General features: G+C 41.1%; 1 protein-coding gene across 1 annotated transcript in view; it reads left to right on the top strand.

Annotated features, from left to right (window-relative positions):
• fbxw4 (F-box and WD repeat domain containing 4) overlaps positions 1-22,638 on the top strand; it is a 58,762-nt gene that overhangs the window by 2,561 nt on the left and 33,563 nt on the right. The window contains exons 2-5 of the mRNA XM_083922840.1: positions 198-293; positions 1,530-1,715; positions 2,803-2,935; positions 3,175-3,260. Of these exons, the coding sequence (XP_083778966.1) occupies positions 198-293; positions 1,530-1,715; positions 2,803-2,935; positions 3,175-3,260 (501 nt within the window). The remainder of the gene's footprint in view (positions 1-197; positions 294-1,529; positions 1,716-2,802; positions 2,936-3,174; positions 3,261-22,638) is intronic.

Genomic DNA, 22,638 nt, shown 5'->3' with positions numbered 1-22,638 from the left:
TGAGCACCACGGATGAAATTCCATTCACCTCCATTGGACCGGAGTTGACCGATATCTGTAAACCTCAGAACTGTCCGAAAAAGCGACGTTAATATATGTAGTTTGTTTTTCATGTAATACTTTTTTTTAATTGAGAGGTTTTCCATCAGCACAATAACATCCAGCCTAGTAACGTTAAACCGTCACTGTCATTGCAGATATCCTTCCATCCCATTGAAGGAGAGAGTGAAGATAGCTCAAAACTGGTATGATGGAGTGTGCAAAAGTACAACTCCTCTCAAATGGAAAACAAAGTGAGTATTTTGCCTATATACTGTTTATTGGCTGAACTATAACACCTCTTCGTAACATGCAGCGAGCGAACTCCGGCAGATGGAAACGTGTCTGACGTAATTTTCTTAAGTTTTAATCAAAAAGAATGCTGTGTGGATCATATACGATGTGCCGCTTCCCATCCTCTCTTCATTCATCATGCCTGCCGACTGGAGGGTGAGGAGGTGAGCGTGGCTGGCATTCAGCTGCAGGATAGAGAGGTGTTGGGACGGTTCATGAGAGCAGTGCCGAGTGGAGCGGTTGTGCAAACCATTGCAAAAGTAGAACAAGGGTAACTGTCTTCAAACAAGCGACACATCACTTAGCCTGTTCGCTGACACACGGAACAACACTCGGTGTTCCGCAATTCCTCCCCCCGAGCTGGTATCGCCCTCCCTCGCCTCCTAATGACAAGCCCCCTCTGGCAGAGCAAGAAGCCGGCCGCCTAAATATACATGGCTAACGTGTTGGCATAGGCATTTATCAGACCGGGGACGTTCACAGTCATAAGCCAGCATTGGCACAGACTAATGCAGGTTATTTTTGTAACATCTAACACAATAAAACACAAAAGTGACCTGTTCAACAAAAAGTCTGCTGTCTCAGCCTCTTTTTTCAGTCCCAGATCTTGGCGTAGCCTTCTCCACCGCTCATAGGAATCCCTGATGTTGACTCGTCTTAGGTTCCTGTATAAGTCACATTTCCTCTTGGTTTCTTCCTTTTCCTCAGTCCACTTACGTTTTCTCTAACCTTCTTCGTCGGGGTGAGCAGAGGCAGCTTGTTGGTATCGGTCTTTTCCATCTCCATGGTAACAGAAGCTCTGGTAGCTGAGCTGCTAAGCTAATCACTAGCTGCTCAGAGTTTACAGAGAGGGAGTGGGAGTGGGAGGGGACGAGGGGATTGGATGGAGGGTACGAGCCTTCCAGACCGGTTGGCTCCCATTGGTCAATTTCTATGCAGGCCTACGGCATATAAACGATGTTGATAATAATTACCCATATTCCAAATGGTAGACCATAGCTTTAAGACAGTCATTAGATTAGTGTCTGTATCTTATCTAACTCTCCCAAAGAAAGCACATAAGCGTGTGTCTCTCCTTAAACAAACATAATTTCTTCTTCTTCTTTTACTGAATTCAATCATAGGGACTTTACTATCATCATTCCACTTACATCACTTGCGTTTCTCTTAAATCACATATCATGTTTTGTCTTCAGGCTGTTGCCGTGGTTGCAGCTGGAGAGGGACGCACTGTTTCTGTCTCAGGCCGCTGATATCAGAGCGTACCGTCTGCGCCAAGACTCCGGGAGGCTCCAGCGTGATCCATTTGAAATCTACTCGGGCCACAAGGACGATGTCTGTCGCTTTGTTCTGACAGACTCTCACCTGATCAGTGGTGGAAGGTATACCTTATGCCCAATTTGTTTTCCTTGTGACAACATGCATTAGTCATTACGTAACAGTCGGACGTACTGGAGTAACAATTGAGCTTCGTTCACACATAGTTATCAGTTAATTGCTGGGATAACATTTCAGGCACTGCTAGTGGTTTCCACTATTGACACATACACTACAGTCAGAAGTATTGCCGTCTTGCCACGGCAACTCACAAATGCAACACTTATGCATTAACCGTCCAAAAACTCAACAGAAGAAGAAGACAATTTTTGGGGGGAAATGATTTGATATCAAATCCCATGTAAAAGCATTGGCTTAAGTGCTAAATCGTAATCAAGTCAAAGATTTAATACATCATCAGAGGAGTCCTATGATTGGTTCACTCATTCCACATGTTTTTCATTGGATGTACAAACCCTTTCATACAGCCCAGTAACTATGGACCTGAACTGATGAAGGTCATGAAACATGTTTCATTACTTGTCATTCAGCTTTTTTGAAAAGAATGAGACCAGATTACTCACGCACATCCCTCATTTTTACGAAGCCCTTCTTAGGTGATTGAAAAAGAAGTTTTCAACTTGATATAAAAATGTCTATATATCTTTTTTATTTTTATATATATATATATATATATTGATTATATCCTCCTGTTAAGAAAGCAGCAGCTGAACTGTGTTACAATGATACTTATGTCATTTAGATGACGCTTGACATTCCAATCTTTGCACATTATATTCATTTTGCTCTAAAGTTTTAATACAAATTCAGTATTTCTTATTTATCACGTTTTAAATTCACACATCTATACAAAAATAGGCTTTACCATGTGGGTTTTGCATTTAGACTATGTATTTATTGAATTAACGAAAAACAACATGTCATGAAGATATGAAATTACCTTTATCGGGATAGAAGAAGAAGAAGAAGATTTTGGCCATATCGCCCAGCCCTACTTCAACATGTGCTGAAAGATGACTTGCAAATATAAACATTTCTATATATTTTCAAGAAAGACTAACATCCTCCTGATATTTTGTCCAGCTAAGGTGTCAGACTAGTCTTAAAATAAACCCCTTTTGTGTGCGTCAGTGATGGCAGGATCCTGGTTCACAGCAGGAGCAGTGACGTTTCGCTGGAGCTATCAGGCCATAACCAGGAAGTCAACTGCCTGGACTCTAAAGACGGACTCATCATCAGTGGATCCAGAGACCGAACAGCCCGGGTCAGAACACCTCTACATTCACACTTAATGTGATGCACAGTGCCATGACCAGGAAAACTGAAGGGCCTAAACCTCGTTGCCTTTTTCCTCAGTCACATTTCCCTTCAGTTCGTCACAAGCTTCATTGATAATTCAGCTGCATATGTTGTGCATAACATGGATGGATGAATGGTTAACATAGTATGTCTGTTTATGTGTACGTTATTAAATGTGCTTACCGGAGACGTTTGTTTCTTCAGATTTGGACTTTGACTTCCAGCTGCCCCAGAGACACCATTCCCATGTACGACAGAGTGTGGTCTGTTGCTATCAGTCCCACGTTGCGGTAAGAATTTTCTCAGAATCCCTCACAAGATCTCCAGGAATAAGGAGATGATGTCGTAGAGTAGTCTCAGGGTCCGATCACACCAAGGTGCGTTGCTAGAAACGCATCACCGGTAAAACCATTGTTTTCCTATGGTACAGGGTGCCTGGCATGTGCCCCTCTCTGGTTTCACACGTCCCATTTTTCCTAGCTGCTTCAAGATGTGCTGAACAGTTAAAATATTCTCAACTTTTCAGCGCTAGGCGTGGAGCAGCACCACTTATCAATATCACAATTGGCCCAGGCAGCCAATGAAATCAAGCCCTTCTACTCTACCTCTTCTTTCCTTTTTAGTTAGCTGTAGGACCTTTATATATATCTATATTTTGGACTGAGAGAAACTAGTATGTGAGACAGAAGCACGAGGGGGTTGTTAACGGGATATTAGTTTGTGTAATCTCATTTGATTGTCCAGTCACGCCTGCGGCCTCTTTCCATAGGCACACCACGTCGTTTTCCGCGACCCACTTTGCCATGATCTTTTTGAAGCAGCTGCGCCTGTAGTGATGCATCTCGGTCTAATCAGCCCCTCACTCATGAAATATGTGAGCTTTGCTGTGTGATGTAGCACCTCTGCTCTTTTGTTTTTGAAGGTGGAAGTTATAGTTCATAATAATAACTATAAGTCTTAGTAGCCGTTCTAGCAGGTAACCCACGTTTGGCTGCTAAGATATTTAACACATCACACACACACACTTTTCAGTTTATTTCATTCATATGCATTTGATGTATTGAAACCAGCCCAGTACTGGTGACTGATATTGTCACAGGTGTTTTTTATTGTCATATTAGTTTGGTTTCCTGTTTTTCAGTTTGGTACTAAACATGTCTTTCTTCATTCATTTAACTCCTTAAACTTCAGGGCATGGCAATATTTTCTCTCCAATCCAACACGATAGATTTGTAGAGTAATAGTTTAACATTTTGAGAAATGTTCTTGGCATTCCTTAGACATCTGTTAAAGGGCTCAAAGTGTGTGAGACATGGTACTGCACTACTAAAAGCCTGCTGTAGGCTTGCTGGGTTTAATGAAGCTTACCAGCTAACTTGTGTGATGAATGTCTGGGTTATTCAGCCAGTTCCACTCTCCAGTCATCATTGATTCAAATATACATTTTTCAATGCACGGTATGTTGTTCTTTGCTTGTTCAGTTGTCTCACTCTTGCATTGCACGTGCACTAATTTGATTTGTGTTTTAGATTTTAATTCTTTGTGTCAAGTAAGTTATAGTTGTATCTCAGTTTGTTTGTCAGCAGCATAATGAAAAACTAAATGTGCTATTTCCATGAAACTTGTTGGAAGGGGGTGGTAGCATGGGCTAGGGAGGAATTCATTCAATTTTGGAGTGGATCAGAATCAGGGAGCAGACACACAAATTATTTTTCACATTTGTTAACATTGCGAGATAGGGCATATGAGATTATATGCTGGGATACAGGAGCGGGAGGTTGTAACAGAGAAGGTGTAGAAACTTTGCTGTGGGGGAGAGCCAGAGATGATGTCGGTGAGTGGGAGGGCAAAAAAGGTAAACTGCAGTTCCCGTGATTTAGCCGGCGCTAACTGGAAGGATGGAGTCAACACATGAAGTTGAAAGGAAGATTAAAGCATGTCCTGGGGCTGGTGTCTATATGAGCAGAACTCTGTTGAAAAAAACTAGGAAAATAACAATTACCAACCTAATGTACCGCTAAAGTTAGATTCACCATCTTTCCTGAATCTGTCAAAGCTTCTCCTGTAATTCGACAAACAGATAATCCATTCAAACCCCAATTAAATGAAATTATAGTGTTAATTCTGTCCAGGTATTCACATGTCCTCTATCCGAAAACAACTGTACCACTGCACTGTACACGGTGCTTTCTGCACGTACTCTGGTGTAGTCCGGATTTTAGCAGCTTCCCCTCATCAACTTCTCACAGACTTTCATCTGACTTTATAATCATTTTGTGGGTTTTCATTTGGAATTCCTCTCGCCAGAGGGTGCTTTATTTTTTTTATATCAAACCACAAATGTCACTTAAAAATTATATAAAAATAAAATTATATTTTTGTAGGTGCACAAGCAAACCTGTCCTGTGCGGGGCTCTAGGGTATGGCCTTGGCAGAGGTCTGAGCTTCTTATTGTTTAATCTGGTTTTGTAGCACAGCATTTCTGACCTCCTAGTAGAAAGTTACGCCGTACAAGAAGACTTTGTCCAATAGAAATAGAGCACACATGTATAAGAGGGTAAAGCTTCCGCCACAGTGTCAGGTGTGAGGTGCTCAAATATCCATAGAGGAACTGACTGAAATGGGCCTGAGAGAGCAGAACCAAACTCTTTGTAGTGGTGGTTTAGCGGTGCCTTTGATTTCTCAGCCATGTTTACACCCAGACACTAAATAACACACACTCACCCACAGCATTAACACACCACCTGCTAGTCCAGCAGAGAGGCAGGGGATTGTCCATCTGGCTGCAGAGTGGAAACATCACAGGTCACAGGATTCAGGATTCATTCAAGCACAGTAGTACAGTAGTACAGTAGTTAGCTCTAGCAGGCTGCTCTTTTTCACTTAAAATATCTTCTCCAAAAACAGTTTCATAGACAAAGACAACTGTATTATTGCGGAGTTAAATCATTCATGCCAGGCATCTATTTTTGCAGCAGTACCTGTGTTGTCTCTTGGGTCCTAACACACCTAATCTTTGGCACACCTGCCTATGTCGATGGTGTAAGGCACAGCCTGAGAATTTGACTTTCTCAAAAGTCTTCAATGGTGGAACAAGATTCTCTGAAGGTCCACTGGATGGTGTTCTGGTTTCCCACAGCTCTGTCCCAGCTGAGTTGTTTTGCCAATATTTGTAGCAAATTGAAAACAAATTGTGATTTTGGTTTGAAAATAGGAGCATTAGTCACCTAATGTTAGGTTATGGTTAGGGGAATATGGTGGTAATGGAAAATAAACTAGACAACCTAGAAAGTGATTTAAATGAGACCGCTGCTGGCAAAGCGTGGAATCAAATCCATGCAAATGAACACTTCTGATAAAATGACATTGAAAGTTGAACAGTGTATTTCTCCTAGTGGGAGGACACGTCGTAATGTGTCACAGTATGACGAACCACAACATCGGATTACTGTTGGGAGGTGACGGGACAGAGACTCGGATGCACTGCACTCCCATCCATGACCCTGACCTCCACACCTGGATTTTCTTCTTAGCTACATAAAGCACACAATTCTTTCTCCTAGGGCTGCACAATAAATTGTTGTTTTTTCATCGCAATTTCAATGAATGCACTAAACACATCAAGACAGACACTGGGGAATTGTGAGTTAGTTGAAAGAGAGTAACAGTAGAAAAATGCACTTTAAATAGTAACTAACTTTTTTAATGGTGCCTTTTGAGTTCAGTTCATTATGTTCAATAAAATAAAGTTGGTAAAAACGATCCTTTCTGATATTTGAATTCAACATGTAATGTGTTGTATTTTTAGCAGCATACTGAAAGCAGCAGAAAAACTGAGTATACTTAGTATCGGTTTGTTTATCGCAAGTGAAATCGCTGCAGCATAATCAACAACGTTATTGTAGCTTTTCCTCATAATCTTCAGGCCCCCAGGAAGTGTGCCAGACTTTGAAGGCAGGTTGACATAGTGGTCAAATGGTGGAATAACAAATGCTGTATCTGTCATGTGATGCCCTATGGCCCAAAAAATACTTTTTCTCATTGATCTCTGTACATCTGTGGATATACTGTATTTTTTTCGAGCATTACAACACCTGAAAGTTGACTTGTGTTAATGTCAGAATTTGATTAATTTTGATAGTTAACAGTTAGTTGGACAAATGATTAAAATGGACAGAATGTCTATTGTTCTCAGCTGTTTTGGAATAGCTCTAACTCTAACCCATTGTACAAAATATCGAAAAAAACAACTTTATCAGCATGAATTCCCAAACCTTTAATCTAATCTGAATCCTTAAAACCCAATCGTAGTCCAGTTAGAGCTTGGTCCTTAAGTGTAATTCCTGCTTAAAATCATCCCGTGGTCTTTTTCAACACTTGCATACTTCAAAGAAGCAAAAGAGACAGTTTTTTTATGTAACAACTATTAACGGAGAAATCCCGGAGAGTCGCTAACACTGATTTGCTCGGGGCAGTACGGTGAAGGCATTCAAACGTCTTTTTTAACCACTAATGCTGCTGAAAATAACACCCAACCTCTGCAGCAGCATGAGAAGAGTCCCTACACACGAAACAAAGCACTAACAACGTAGTTAGTGAACCCGGAGTTCCCCCCTAGGGCGGGGGCATGTGTTGAAGGGGCTACAGGTAGAGGTAGCATCAGACATAGCTTTGGTAATCCACTTGAATGGACTTTACTATGAGAGGAGCTGGTACAGGGGCCAGTAGGTAAGTCTTTAAAACACTCTTTCAATAAATTCTGGGTTCTCTAACTATGTTGTTGGTGCTTTGTTTTCTGTGTAGGGACTCTTCTCATGCTGCTGCAGAGGTTTGGAGTTATTTAACAGTATTAGTGGTGAAAAAAAGTTGTTTTAATGACTTCACCGTACTGCCCCGAGCTAATCAGTGTTAGCTCCGTTAATAGTTGATACGCAAAAACTGTCTCGATGGCTTATTTGATGTATGTGTCGAAAAAGACCATGGGATGATTTTACGCCGGAATTACACTTCAAGCCCTAGAAATATGTGAGGAGCAGATAAAATGTCCTCATTTTCAGTCTAAAGTTATGACTGTCGCTGCACACAAGGAAAACATAAATCCAGTATTTTAGCATACAAGCTTGGTGGCCTCGTCTGTGTGATACAGGCCTGGCAGCGTCTCTGAGATCTGAGAGGAGCAGGCAGATTATCCACATCATTAATTCTCCAATTTGCTGGCTGAAATAGCAGGCCGTGCCTCAGCCCGCTGCCCCCTCATAATGGAAACTACCTCTCACTGACCAACAGCCTGGTTAATTAAAATTCTTCTGGAAACCAGGTGTCAACTCACTGATAAACCTGTTAAACTAACTTCTACCCCGTACACCAAGTATTTCCATCGTCCTGTTTTTCAGCCCAAATGTTTAGGCACAAACCCAGCTAAACATCACAAAGAACACAACAGAAGAAACAAACAGAACTCAAACAGTTGAGAAAGTGCTGTATAGCCAGGGGTGAAAGCCCCACCACGGGCTGCAAGACACCATTCAGTGTGAACGCAAACAGTGGGGTTGGACATCCACCAATGCACCTCATAGTTCTATGATATGTCATTTTTTTGCTCTGATACCGTGTTGAAGTAATAGCACTTTACATTGAATGGTCAGTTTCCACATTCAGGTCCTTCTCAGGGACATTATTTGTCGAATTTGTCTTAAAATATGGCCTGATGATCTTCATCGAAGTTCCAACGATGAATGACCACAATCTGTTTCAACTAATAATACTTACATTATTTTATTGTACTGGTCCATGTCGAATGCATCATTAAAACATTCAAAGTGTAGGTTGAAAAAGAGTGAAGAAGTTCACAGCATGCACATTCAGACAATACGTACTCAGTTCAGGACAGAAGAACATGTGTCTGCACACTAGATAATGATCTCATGAAACATACATTTATTACTGTGACGTTTTTTCAGCGTCCAACTCTTCTTCTGAGGAGAGGGAGAATGAAAGAGAATGCGTCTTTAAACTCATATACCATGTACCAAACCCACATGCTCTGTCCTGGTGTGCACATACAGTATAGGCTTGAATTAGTTTTTATGCATAATGTTTGTTTGTCTCATCCCCGTAGTCTTTTAGATACTAACAATACTGCTACAACAATAATACCATTTATGGAATAAAATGTTGATTTGTAATGTAATTCTAAAATTATGTTTTAAAGATCTGCTGGATATAGATATAGCATTAGCAGTGGAACCCTGGTCTCTAGCAGCCTACATGGTGTCCATTCAGGAGGCTGATTCTCTTCCCAGATGTATGACTGAAGGCAGGTGTCAAAATTCACTCTCTTTAACAGTTTGTGACATTTGTTTGTGCCATGTGCCACTTTGACAGATTTTGTTAGTTGTTTAAAGGTCAGTTCAAAGTGAGTAAGGTGAACTCTGATTGCCTCCACAGCATGCCTTCCACCAGCAGGTTGAGAGCAGCTTGTGTCAGAAATGTAACTGTCCCTGCTGCACACTCCTTTTCTGTGATCACTTACAGGGGCTGGATAGTCTTCACAGAAACAGCATTATTCCAAATGCATCCGATTCAATTAAAGTTTAGCCAAGTAATGTATAGAACATTGTGTGTGCTTAAGTTCAACAACCAATTCCAATTTAAGTAAACACAATGATTCAGACTCTTCTGTACATTGTAATATTTAAGTTTTGTTTTAGAGTGGTTCCCAACCCTCTCGGTCTGAGACCGATGAACATACCCCGTCTTCAGTTCCTAGCTTATGTTCCAAATGGCAAACATATGACACTATTTATTACATAAAAGTGGATATTTTTTATAATCCAACGGAACAGTGAATATTTAGGTTGATTTGGTCAGCAATCCTACTACTACTAGGCCTACTACTTGGAGTGAAGCTGAATGTTTTAGCTAGCTAACAGTTTATCCATTTTTGGCTAACTATTTGAACTGTCAGTGGGCCTACTTTGAACTAACTATCATTCATTTTGACTATTGCAACTGTTTATCCATTACTTTTAACTAACGATATCAACCATTACTTTAGCTAGTTAAGCTACTAAGCTAGCAAGTTCATTTGACTCTGACTGTGAGTAGGCCGTTACTGTTCTTTCCACCATCTATTTAAACTTCTTTGCTAGCTTGCTTACTAGTTTTCACATACTCTTCCATGATGTAGGTTTTATGTGTCATAGTTTATATAGACTATTCTTTTAATCAAATCTTAATTTTTATTTTTTCAAATTAGTTGCTACATAATCTTTCCATGTAACCCCTGGCAACAACAGAAGTAACCTCTGGGTTACAAGTATCCCTGGTTGGGAATCACTGTTTATAGAGGATGGTTGGATTTGATAATGACTAAAATGAATTGCACTGTTACAGTGGGTGCTACAGGCATTGTTGAATTGTTGAGAAAAATCAATTTGAGTACAACTGATAATCTATACAGTTAACAATATTTCCTCCACCACACACATACACACACATCTCAGCCCACCTCTGTTTCCATCCCTGTGTTTCTGTTCTTCCACTGGATATCATCTCAAGGTCTGTTAGTGAGGATTATTGTGACTGCAGTGAAATGCCAAGGCTAGTGCAGGATGGCTGCCCCCGTCCTTGCTGCCTCGGAAAAGATATTGATCCCATCAGTGGCCGTGGACAATTCAGATTGCTTTTCTCAATCATGTTTCTTTTTCCACACCATCTTGTATGCTCACACTCTATGCCCACTAGTGATGGAGCTCATATTGGACAAGTTCAATGAAATATTACGAGGCACTACAGGAGGTAACAGGGTTAAAATGTGGTCAGATACATTTTTCTCACACTGTGATCTGCGTTTTCTCTGTCTGTTTTAGACCCCCATGAGTAAATCTCTACAGGGTTTTCAGTGGTTTCTTCAACCAAATAGTTGAGTGACTCTGACCATGCCAGAAAACAATAATATTATAGATACATTTATAATTCTGATTTACTGTATAATGGTTGATATAGAACAGTTGTCTGAGAACTTTAAGCTCCAACGATTATTAAAACTTATGTCATTCAAAAAAGACGATGAAAACAAAGAGTAGGAAAGAAAACACTCCATCTTAAAATTTACGGTAGCTGTCAAAAAGTGTGTGTTAGTGACAGACACGCTTGCACCGGTGCAGAGGACGTTATATTGCCTATCTACATTCATTTTGTGCCCTTATTTGGACAGGGCAGTTGACAGGAAAATGGGAGAGAGGAAGAGGCAAGAGCGAAATGCAGCAAAGGGCCGCAGGTTGGAATCCAGTCCAGGCCGCTGCGGCACTCATTTTAACAATGCACATGCACTGGTTCGCGTGCGTCATTCGCACGCTCCGGTAGTAAAAAAAAACAAAAAAAAACAGTACGCCACTGGATAAAAGTGTCTGCTTCGCCGACTTCTTAAAATGGCCCGTGTTGCTGTGACGTCGAGTACCTCCTTCGTCATATCCCGCTTAGCATTATGTCCAATCAGCAACCAGGCTTTTTTTCAAGGGAGAAACAAGTACCTGCTTTTCGGCAGGGTCAACAGAATGGACTAAATTAGGGGTGTTTTGGCGAGGGAGACCAGCCTTATACCAGGTATTTAACTGTAATGGAAATGCACCTTAAAAGTTAAATTTCCACGGCAACAATTCCATCAGTACCACACCTCTATTTCAAGTGATGTTTCTTCAATTTTCTGATGTTTTAGGTCTTTCAACATCATCCAAGCCTCAGACCTAAACTTGTGTCCAGATGATAACCTAGCTAGTCCCATGGCTCTGCTCTTGTGCATCAGCCATCTCTAGGCTCTCTCTATGGTGTTGGCTGATCTTCTTCCTCCCTCGAAGCCCACCTTACTGTTGGCTCTAGGCAAGGATTGTGCTGCAAAGCCCCTGCATACATTATGAAGGAACGCTGTCAGTTTTCAAATGCCAAATTAACAGAATCAGCAACATAATACATCACTGTGTCATCTGCATACAGATGGGCGTGACCATTTACCAAAGATGAAACAATATTATTGATGTAAATAGTAAAAAAGGACTGGACCCAAAACTGAGCCCTTTGGAACGCCTTTTGTTACTGATAAAAACTGTTAGAGCAGACAATAATCTACAGTATACAGTGTCTAGAAGCTACAAAATGTTTATTGAACGCTGGACAAATATCTTTATGGTCAGACAATAAACAGTGCTTTTTAAAAGGAGCATGTTTGTTTATGACTGAGAGGAAGGTCTTGATGAAGTAGACTGAAGCCAACTCATTATCTGGAATTTCATGTTAGATGGATATCACTAGGATTGAGATAATATAAAAGGTCTTGTTCGTTAAAATGTCTAAAGTGACGGTTAACAATAATTTGGATTTGGGATCTCTTTAAGCGAGTGCTCTTGATACAGGCCACCGGGCAGTGATCTCTGCCTTGAGTTACCACTCCCACCAGCTGGCTTTGGTGCAGCCTAGTCTCTGCCTGTTAAATGGCTTCCTCTGCTGGTCATTTTCTACCAGTCGTAAACTTGATTCCAGCTTTGGCCACCTTTGGGGAACACCTCCCTGGCTCTTGTCACCTTGAATTTCTCTTCCAAGTATCTAATCGGCAGTTGTAGCTTTTGTTATGGCCATAGAGTCGGATGCACCACCAGCCATTTTCTGAGGTGAGAACTTACTTTCCTCTCCAAGCTTCCAACTCTCAAGACTGGCCTCTTGTAGACCATCTGTGGTTATGGGATTCTGGGCAGAATGCCATGCCGATCCAGCCATATTTTAAACTTTTGTCAATACTGACCAGTCCACTGCTCTTTCCAGCCAACTCCCTAAATCAATGCAGGTGGATTAGACTGATGATGTATGCCTGAGGGTGCTGTCAGTCTGTGACTGAACCAACACATGAAAAAGGCCACACCTTGGATCTAGTTTTATCATATGGCTTATCTGTTTGTGTAAATAAGATATGTGCTACATGTATTTCAGACCCTTTGACTGTTTTATTTACTGTTTTTTTTAGGCCTAACCCGTGTGCTCCCGTACACTGCTACAAGTGCATCGCAGTTCTCAGTGATTTTTAATGAATGTTTGATTCATACACTGGATGAAAACTGTGCTGTCAGAGCTGAGGAGCTTATAACTAGTTTTGACTATACATGTATGTAAAATGATCTTGGATTCTGCCGCTCCTCTTAGATTTAAACGCACTAAAGCACTTTCTGAGCCATGGTTAAAGGACTCCACCCACGCTCTCAGACGCTCATTTCGGCGTGCTGAGAGAAAGTGGAAGAAGGGCAAACTCCTCGTCCCCTTAGAAAGCTGAAAGGTTTGTTTATCTGACTATCAAATAGCTGTTAAAGAGGCTTAATTTAAGTATTTATCTAGCCTTGTCCTCTCTTTTTGATGTTTTTAATTATCTTGCAAATCCCTGTGAGGTCTCTCCCATTGTGCCATCACCTACTCTCTGTAAAAAAAAAATCTTACATTTTTTATTGATAACATTTTTGCTCTCAGTTCTGATGCTCACACCTTAACTGCCCCAGACCTTATTGTTTCTCCTTTGTGCCCTGCTGTCATCGACCAGCTTGAGCCTATATCACTTGCATTGCTTTCAGATGTCGTCAAGCATCTGCAGCCAACAAACTGCCCCTCAGATAGCATTCACTTACGTTTTCTCATAGAAGTTATTGATATGGTTGGTTCAAGTGTTCTTGTTCTTATAAACACTTGGCTCAGCTGCCTTTAAACATGCTGTAGTACAGCCTCTTATCAAAAAGAAAATGGAGCCTTGTGGGGTACCACAAGGCTCCATTTTGGGCCCTATCCTGTTTTTATTGTACTCGCTTGCCCATGGGATCTATCTTAGCGAAACACAATATTTCTTTCCACTGTTTTGCTAATGAGGTACAAATCTACCTCCCTCTGTCCTGGATGGACATAAGCTCTCTCAATTTAAATGAAAATAACACTGAGATAATTATGTTTTGGTATGATTTTACAGATTATCCCGCTGGTATTCTGGGCCTAATAACTTCTAATACCTGCTCTCCTGTCAAGAACCTTGGAGTAACTTTAGATAGTACCTTCAAATTTGACAAGCAGGTTAGGTCAGTCATTAAAACTATTTTTTTTCCAGTTAAGACTCCTAGCCAAGATTAAGGCCTATCTTTCTCCCAAAGACCTTGAGAGGGTAATCCATGCTTTTATTGCCACGTGGCTGGATTTGACTTCTCTGTATGTTGGTATCGACCAGTCGTCACTTTGTCGCCTGCAGCTTGTACCAAATGCAGTTGCTCGTCTTCTTACTGGTAAAAAAAAGTACAACCAAATTTCATCAGTTTTTGGCCGCTGGCTCCCTGTCCGCTTCATTGATTTTTAAGCTTTGAATGGGCTGGCCCCTCTGTATTTAGCCGAACTCTTACATACTGCAGCTGTAAATCCCCAGGACAAGACTCAAAACCAGAGGTTACCGAGCCTCTGTGGTGGCTGTCCCTAAGCTTTGGAATAGCCTGGCCTCACATATTAACTCTGCCCAGACCCTGGAGAATTTTAAGTCCTTATTGAAGACTCACCCTTTTTCCTTGGCCTTCAATTCAGGCTGCGCAAGACAACCTCTTATTGTATTTCTATTGTACTCTTCATTTGTATTGTATTGTTTGTTGACCTGTACATCCCTTTGGTCGGCCGTTGGTTGTTTAAATGTGCTTTATAAATAAAGTTTGAATTGAGTTGAGTCACCACAGCTTTTACCACATGAGCCGTTATAGCACACTTGCCATACTTCATTCGAGACTCAACCATTATTTGGATATCTGCTTTAATATGAGAATCTACTGTAAAGTCTACTAATGATGAGTCTCCCGCTTGTGTATACCTCTCTTTCCGTCCTCCCTGCCTCACTCTCCCTTCTCTTTGTCTCTCTCCTGCTGTATATATGGTGTGTGTGCGGGTCTTAGCAATAGGAAATGGGGCAGGTGGTTAGCTAATAGTTGACTGAGGTGTTTCCTGCAGACCCTGCTGTCATTCAAGCAAGACCCAACAGGTTGAAGTGTGGGCTGGGAAGCTGCAGATGTGTAGCGGCAGGTCAGCTCTCACACTGAGTCACGGCTGATTAGGTTTCTTGGACAAGGCTGGCTTTGAGCTCAGCGCTCTGCTGGGTGCTTGTCCAGCTCATAGTTGAGATCTGACATGAGATTTGTGTTTGAATTGGGAGATCTCGCATTAGCTTTTTCTTTCAGAATGTTGGTCTGTCGGCTGCTAGCTGCTGCTTAGTAGTTGCAAAGTATAACGGTTGGTAGAGATGAATTGTTTACAGTCCTGGAAAATAAGTAAAGGTGGATTTCTTTCTAAACATAATGAGGAAAGTATTTGCCTGTTACAAAGGCTTTGATGGTTCCTCATGCCAAGTAGTAAACAGCCAGAGTAGGAGGCTGCATCCACACTACTACGATTTCACTCTAAATCAGCGTTTTGAAACAAGAATGATCTCCTTCCACACAAGCCTTTTAGCGCCGTATCAGAAATCCTCTCTGTCCATGCAAACGCATATCACATAACCATACATATACACTGGGAGTGCACATGAAGGTGTAAAAAAGAAGCAGATTGTCTAGCATTACTCTGCGGTTGAAAATTATGAATGTATATGTTGACAATAGGAGACTTTGATGGCTGCTTCATGTTTCCAAAGGTCTCTGTTTTTACCAGACCAGACTAAAAACACAACCCTGGAGTTTTCAAACCAAAAAGGGCTCAGCAGTGTTTCCAAATGTCCTTGTTTAAGGGGTCCAAAAACGCCAAAGTAGTGTGAATGCAAGGTGTAAACATCGCAAAAGATATGCGTTTTTAAATGAAAATGCATACCTACCGCACCCCACCCCCCACCACATGACACTGCATTTGTTTCCAAACAAACTGCACAACATAGACGGTGATAAAGGCAGAGTGAAGCACACTGTATTAATAAGTAGGTATGTTTTGTTACTTACTGGTCTAGCTTAAAGAAAAGAAAGGTTCTAATCACTCTCCCTCTTCCTCTGTCAGCATGGCTGTTGCTGGGTATCCTTTCATTCTCCACAGTTACTCCAGTTGTTCCACCGTTTGTCATTTAGGCTAACGTTACCTGACGATAGCTTCTGTAGACTCCTGTGTTGAGTTGTGTCGTAGTGAAATGCTCTCTGGTTAGCAGTGATGCAGTTTAATGTAAAATGTAAGATGGCAGTAGTGAAGCTGTGAAGCGCTGCGGTTGCCCGATGTAGAAGGCGAAATAGTTTGCCGTCTTGATTCAGACTATGAACAAACATTAATTTTTTTACCTTCACAAGTACAGTTATACCCCAAGTGCTTTCCTCCTCCTTTGTGCCGTGAAGCAAGTCATCATTTTCCTGTGAGTTCATACCCGGACATATTTGCATAGTGAAAGTTAGGCTTCATCCGTTCACAAAAAAGTTATCTGTATGACAAGAAGCCACTACTTCAACAGATAGATGTAGACAACTATATTACAGGCCCCCCTCCTAAAAGAGGATATTTGGGTGTAAAATATTCTTTTTCACTTACAGTCCTGTGAAAAAAGGAACATTGAAACCCCTGTCACAATAAGAAAGCATGGCTTTGTCTATGAATTTAACTTTAATGGTCCCTCAAATAGCATAGAGCCAGTAATGTCGGCACGTTGCCCTTTGCCAATTTTCCTGACAGACTAGACGGGTACCCTGACTCGGAGCAGGGGTGGGGTTTGGTGTGGGGGGTACGCTACACTGACCACTAGTGTAGAGAAGGGGGGCTGGGCAGAAGCCAGTGAAGGGAGAAGCTACCCTGAAGAGAGGTGAGAACAGGGAGGGGGGTTACAATTGTTTTGTCTAGAATTCTTCAAGCACAACTACAAAGATGTTGCAGGGGCCAAAAGCGCTTTTGAAAGTTCCCAAAAGGAGAAAATGATTGTTGGATAAACCGTCCCCAATTCGCCACTTTCTCACCACCGCCGGGGGAGGACGACCTTTGACCTCCAGTATCAAAGTACAGGGTGACGCCACAGCAGCCACCCAGCCAGCCAGAGCCAGCCCTCTCCGACTGCACCCCCCCACCACCGCCACCACCACCCAACCTCACACACTCCAATTTCACCCCCACTGCTCTGCCCCACTCAACCGCAAGAAAAAGCCCGAAATTCATGTCTTTCTCTTTGGTCTCTCCCGAGCCGTCCCTGTGGCTCAGGAGTCAAGAATTCAATTAGTTAAAAAAAGAGAAGAAAAGAGCGAGGCTGCAACAATGCAGCGATAAGGGGGCAGAATGTGCGTTCCCACACGCTAAATACAGGGCGCTTTCCCTGGGGCCCACAGAGCCAGAGGACCCGCACCGCAGGAGGCGAGAATAATCACAGCTCCCTCTGAACCCCCTCATTACACACACACTCACACACACGCACCTTACATTCCTCACACACACAGATAGCTTCATGTAGACAAGCATTACAGGCAGACATTCCCTTGAAGAGAGACACACCTTGCAGACGCCCCCCCCCCCCCCCCCCCCCCCCCCCAAAAAAAAAACACACACACACATACACACACGCACACACCTCAGCACATAAAGACCTCTCATTACATGCTGGCCTCATACAGGTGTTCTCAGGTCTCAGGTTTACCAGGGAAGAGTGTTTTCATGCAAGACACCAAGACAATAAAAACACAAGCAAGTGTCCAAGTCCGCTTCCAAGTGTTCAAAACACCTCATGTGCAGAATATATATATAGATATATATATAATCTATCATAGATAAGCAGCCATGCCATCCAAGCATGTACAGATGACACTTGATTCTCAGCTGTTAAACTCCGATAATGAAAGCTTTTCATTAAAGTCAGATTAGTTACACTTGTATTTGAATATTCTGGTAGATCTTTAGCTAACTTATCATTATCTATTCATTTGTTGACTTGTTTTTTTTCCCATGAGATAGGATTAACGATTAATCGTAAAATGAACAACTTTAATAATTAATCATTTCAGTTATTCATAACTGTTAATTGACATTCTTTGTGCTTTTGATTGTTAGTCAGACAAAACAAGACATTTAAAGGTCATGTGGACTGACTACATGATTAATTGGTGAATGCGTTTACAATCACAATATTAACATGGTAAAAGTGTGAAAAATCATATGTACAATGACTGAGTTGATGCTCAATGCAACAAACGGTTCCATTGTTATTCCTTACATGTGACAAAGTAGAGCCTTCAGTATATTAACAAACTATAATGTAGTTGTAAACAGATAGAAGTGATTATTAAAATAATAGCTATAACACATAAGTAGAGGCTGCTGTATTAACAGATAAAACATAGTAAAACAGTTATAGTAATGGCGTGATGGCAATAGTTATGGCAAAAATCCTAGTCATCATTATTTTGGTCCATATAGAGATCATGATTATTTAACACAGTTACTGACTGACTTTGGAAACATTTTGCATTTACAGAACCTTTTTTTAAATTGTGTCTTTTTTAACAGTGAATTTTCTTGAACTTTATATATAATTCAACTGAAAAGCTAATAATACATTTAAAAAAAGTTTAAATAATATGAGGAGCTCTTTTCCAAAACGCTTTAAATCCATTTTAATAGTTTTCAGGAAAATGACATTTTTTTACCTAGACCCACACATTTGGTTAATATTCAATTTATCTTGTTTATGGCTCCGTCTGAACATGTTGAACGTACGGATGAAACAAAAAACTCTCCTGCTTCAGAGCGCCGCCATGTTGGATCTCATAGAACGCTCATTGAATTCTGATTGGTCGAGAGGACGTATCGCATTTAGGCTAAAAATAGGTTTGGCGCTGGTCGCGGTTTGGAAAGGAACTGCATCTTGAGACCATTTTAAACAAGGAAATATAGTGATTTGGCTTGAAACACTGATGAAGCAGTGAAAAGGTTCTGTATACAGCAAAGTAGCATGAAAAACTCTTTTTTTTTAAATTTGGCTTTTATCTCGTTTTGGAAAAGAGCTCTTCATATATAAGTATATATACATTTAAACAAATCATATACAAAATAAATAAGATCGATGTTTCCACAACCTGGTGAAAACTAAAACATAAATTCAATATTTAAAAAATGAAAATAAATTAAATTGGACCAAAGTGAATTATACAAAATTCAAATATGTTGTGGTGCACTGCCACACCCTACTGAAAACATGCTGGTTCCCTATATCAGTGAAACAAGTGAAAGCACACAGCTATGAAGAAAGGGGTTCAAGACAGAACCGGAGCATCGTTTTATCTTGAGTATCTTGTTTTCAGAATTGGAAGCCAAAATTGTATTCAAAAATAAAAAAGTATTTAATGGCCCAGCCCTAAAAGATACTTCGGTTTCAATCGTGGTGCACGCCTTCACTAAATAAACGATTTAAATGATTGTTGAACTACCAGATTTGTTGTAGATTAATTTTAGGGGCGGCAGTAGCTCAGTCCATAGGCGACTTGGCTGGGAACCAAAGGGTTGCTGGTTCAAGTCCCTGTGTGGACCCAGTATGGAGCGTGGACTGGTGGCTGGAGAGGTGCCAGTTCATCTCCTGGGCACTGCCAAGGTGCTGTTGAGCAAGGCACTGAACCCCCAACTTCTCGGGGCGCTGGTCACTGGCAGCCCCCTCGCTCTAACATCTCTCCCTAATTGCATGTATATAGGTCCTGTTTGTGCATGTGTGTATTTCGGGCCTGTGTGTGTAACTTGAATAATAATAAGAGTGAAAAAAAAAATTCAATTTCCCCGTGCGGGATAAATAAAGTAATTCTTCTTCTTCTTCTTCTTCTTCTTTCTCATTGTGTAATCAATGAATTGTTTCAGTAGTTATTTAGTGAATGTAGGTATCCCAGGTCATAATTCATAGTTCTTTTCCATGTGTTTAATATATTTCATTAACCATGTTTTACATTTGAAGAACTCAGTACCCAAAGTGTTAAAGCATACGTGTGTGTAGTGATGCGGGAAGCGTGGAGCCCTAACAGCGTGGGAGTGTGTGGTGTGTACTGGCGGCAGTGTTATTCATACAGCACATTATCCTAATGAGCGTCACTCCCACCACATTTTGAGCAGGAGAAAGCTCTGTGATCACTGGAGCTCTGCTTCTAGTGGATCCCAATATAAAAGTTGTCAGTCGCGCTCCTCGCTGACACCCGACCATACAAACACTTGTCACAGAGACCTCCTCACCGACTCACACCCGAATGTCACCAAACGATTGTGACTTTAACTTCTTGGCTGTTTTCTCATTAGTTTCTAAACAAATCCTTTATCGACATCTATTCATTGCTCTAGTTACTTGTACTGAAAGAGGGAAGTCCAAATAGTTTTGCTGTGCTCTGGTTCTCATAGTGCACTGAAGTGTGTTTCCTCCTGACGAAGGCCTTAGGTCAGTTCTAAGTATCCATATATTAGTAAACCAGTCAAAGTATTCATGATCCATCCCAGATGAGTCATTTATTTATTTCTCACTGGTTTAATAAAGCCTTTTTTCAGAAGAGACCTGTGATGCACAGAGTCAAGAGCCGTAAATACTGTAGTACTATAATCAGTTGTAGATTGTAGCATCGTCATCCAGCTGGCAAAAGAGAAGTAGAATATAGATATATAAACTTAGAGTAAAAACTCTCAAGATCAAAATAAATAATGATTATATAATGGAATAAGTAGGGCAAGCTGTTTTTACATAGGGATGAAGCATCTGACTTTTTCTGTGCTGATGAAGCTACATATACAATACCAGGGCTTTGGGTATTGGCTATAATACTGATCCCATACCAATGTTAAGTTATATCTTGGCAATTTTTGCACATCCTGCAAAAAAACTGTACAGCTTCCAGTTGTAAAAGTAGTATATAATAGTAGTATAAAATACTTTTTTATATATGTATGGTAATATTTCCAGTTGCAATACTTTTGCTTTATTGTTTATTGCCTTGAAATGTGTTAATTGTGCACACCAAACACCAAGGCAAATTCCTTGTATATGCAAACTGATTAATAAGCTACCTCACTATGTGGATGTGACTGGGATTTTTCTTTTATTTGTAACAACATCAGACTTATATATATATATATGTACATATTATTTTTGTTAATTAGTCAGCTGGGATAGGCCCTTGCAACTCTGAACGGGATAAGCGGTTGCAGATGATGGATGGATGGATTTTTATTTATTTATTTATATATATTATATTTTTTTATTGTTATTTATATTTAAATAATAAGTAGGAATTAAAAGGGCAGTATATAATGTATATATGTCGACTATCTGCACTGCCTTTGTCCCAGTTGAAGTAGAGAAATAGTTTTCTGTCTGAGGTCTAGTAACTGTCCTCTGTGTTGTTGTCTTATAATCATAATCATAAGTTAACAACACAACGTGATTGGTGGATGTCTCTATTTGCGGCGCTAACGCCCCGAAAAATCAACTTTGATCTGGAAAAAACAAACTTCTTTTGCCATATGATAACCGCGGTCTATGTGAATGCAGTCGGAAAGAAAACAACAGTTAGAAAAAACTATATTGACGTGCAAATTAAAAAACACGACCCCGGTTTGTAAAGACATGACTTCTGTAATCATCTCTCTCTCTCTCTCTCTCTCTCTCTCTCTCTCTCTCTCTCTCTCTCTCTCTCTCTCTCTCTCTCTCTCTCTCTCTCTCTGTCTCTCTCTCTCTCTCTCTCTCTCTCTCTCTCTCTCTCTCTCTCTCTCTCTCTCTCTCTCTCTCTCTCTCTCAACTGGATGATATTTAATAAAATTCTGAAGCGACACATAGAATCTCGCAGCCACCGCCCCAGGATGCATTTAGAGGAAACCCTGTTCAGTATATGGTTTAGATTTTGATATACCACAATGCACAAGTCATGATGATTACAATGTGACCAGCCCAAATAATAATCTCATCAAACTATGTTATCATGTACTACCCTGACATGTCTGTAATGCATTCATGACTCGTCCGATGATGATATGTGTAATTACGTCCTGCTGCAGTCACTTAAAGCACTGCATCCTGTAAATGGCACAGTGGCCACAGTTCACCGACAGCGACATATTCTCTCGATATTATTTTTACAGCGTTATCGCGGACGGCCAGCTAACATGAGCGTGTTGTTGTGTCTGGTGTGTGTGTCCGGTGTGGACGGTTGTGCTGGGTCTGTTCCAGCCGGGTGCACAGAGCTGAGGGGCCGGCTGAGGAATGTCCTGGTGACCCTACACACAGGAGACACAAACAGAAGCCAAAAGGACCACAGGGGGGTGGGGATGGGACAACAGGGTCCATGTGTGTGTATGTGTGTGTGTCCATGCATAACAGTGTGAATTTGTGAGAGAAAGTGCATGTTTGTGTGCATGCATATGTTTGCCCATGCATATCGGTGTGTAAGAAAGGGCTAGAGGGAGCAAGGCAGAGGAGGCTGGGAGTGAAAGAAAGCAAGAGAGAGATAGAGTGTGTGTGTGCATGTGCGTGTGTGTGTGTGTGTGTGTGTGTGTCAGCGGGGGTCAGCACTTGTACCCTTTGGCCATTGTCTCCTTCCCTGACCGACATAAAAGCATCATAACCCTTTGAGCTCAGACATATTTAGAAAGCAGATAAAAGCACTTTTTACAAACTAGATACACGTCAGGCACAAAGCCCGGGGTCAA

Source organism: Echiichthys vipera, assembly GCF_963691815.1.
Source record: "Echiichthys vipera genome assembly, chromosome: 11".
In the NCBI taxonomy this organism is placed as follows: domain Eukaryota; kingdom Metazoa; phylum Chordata; class Actinopteri; order Perciformes; family Trachinidae; genus Echiichthys; species Echiichthys vipera.
The sequence above is the reverse complement of the archived record's forward strand: the minus strand, read 5'-3'. Positions and strand labels throughout refer to the sequence as shown.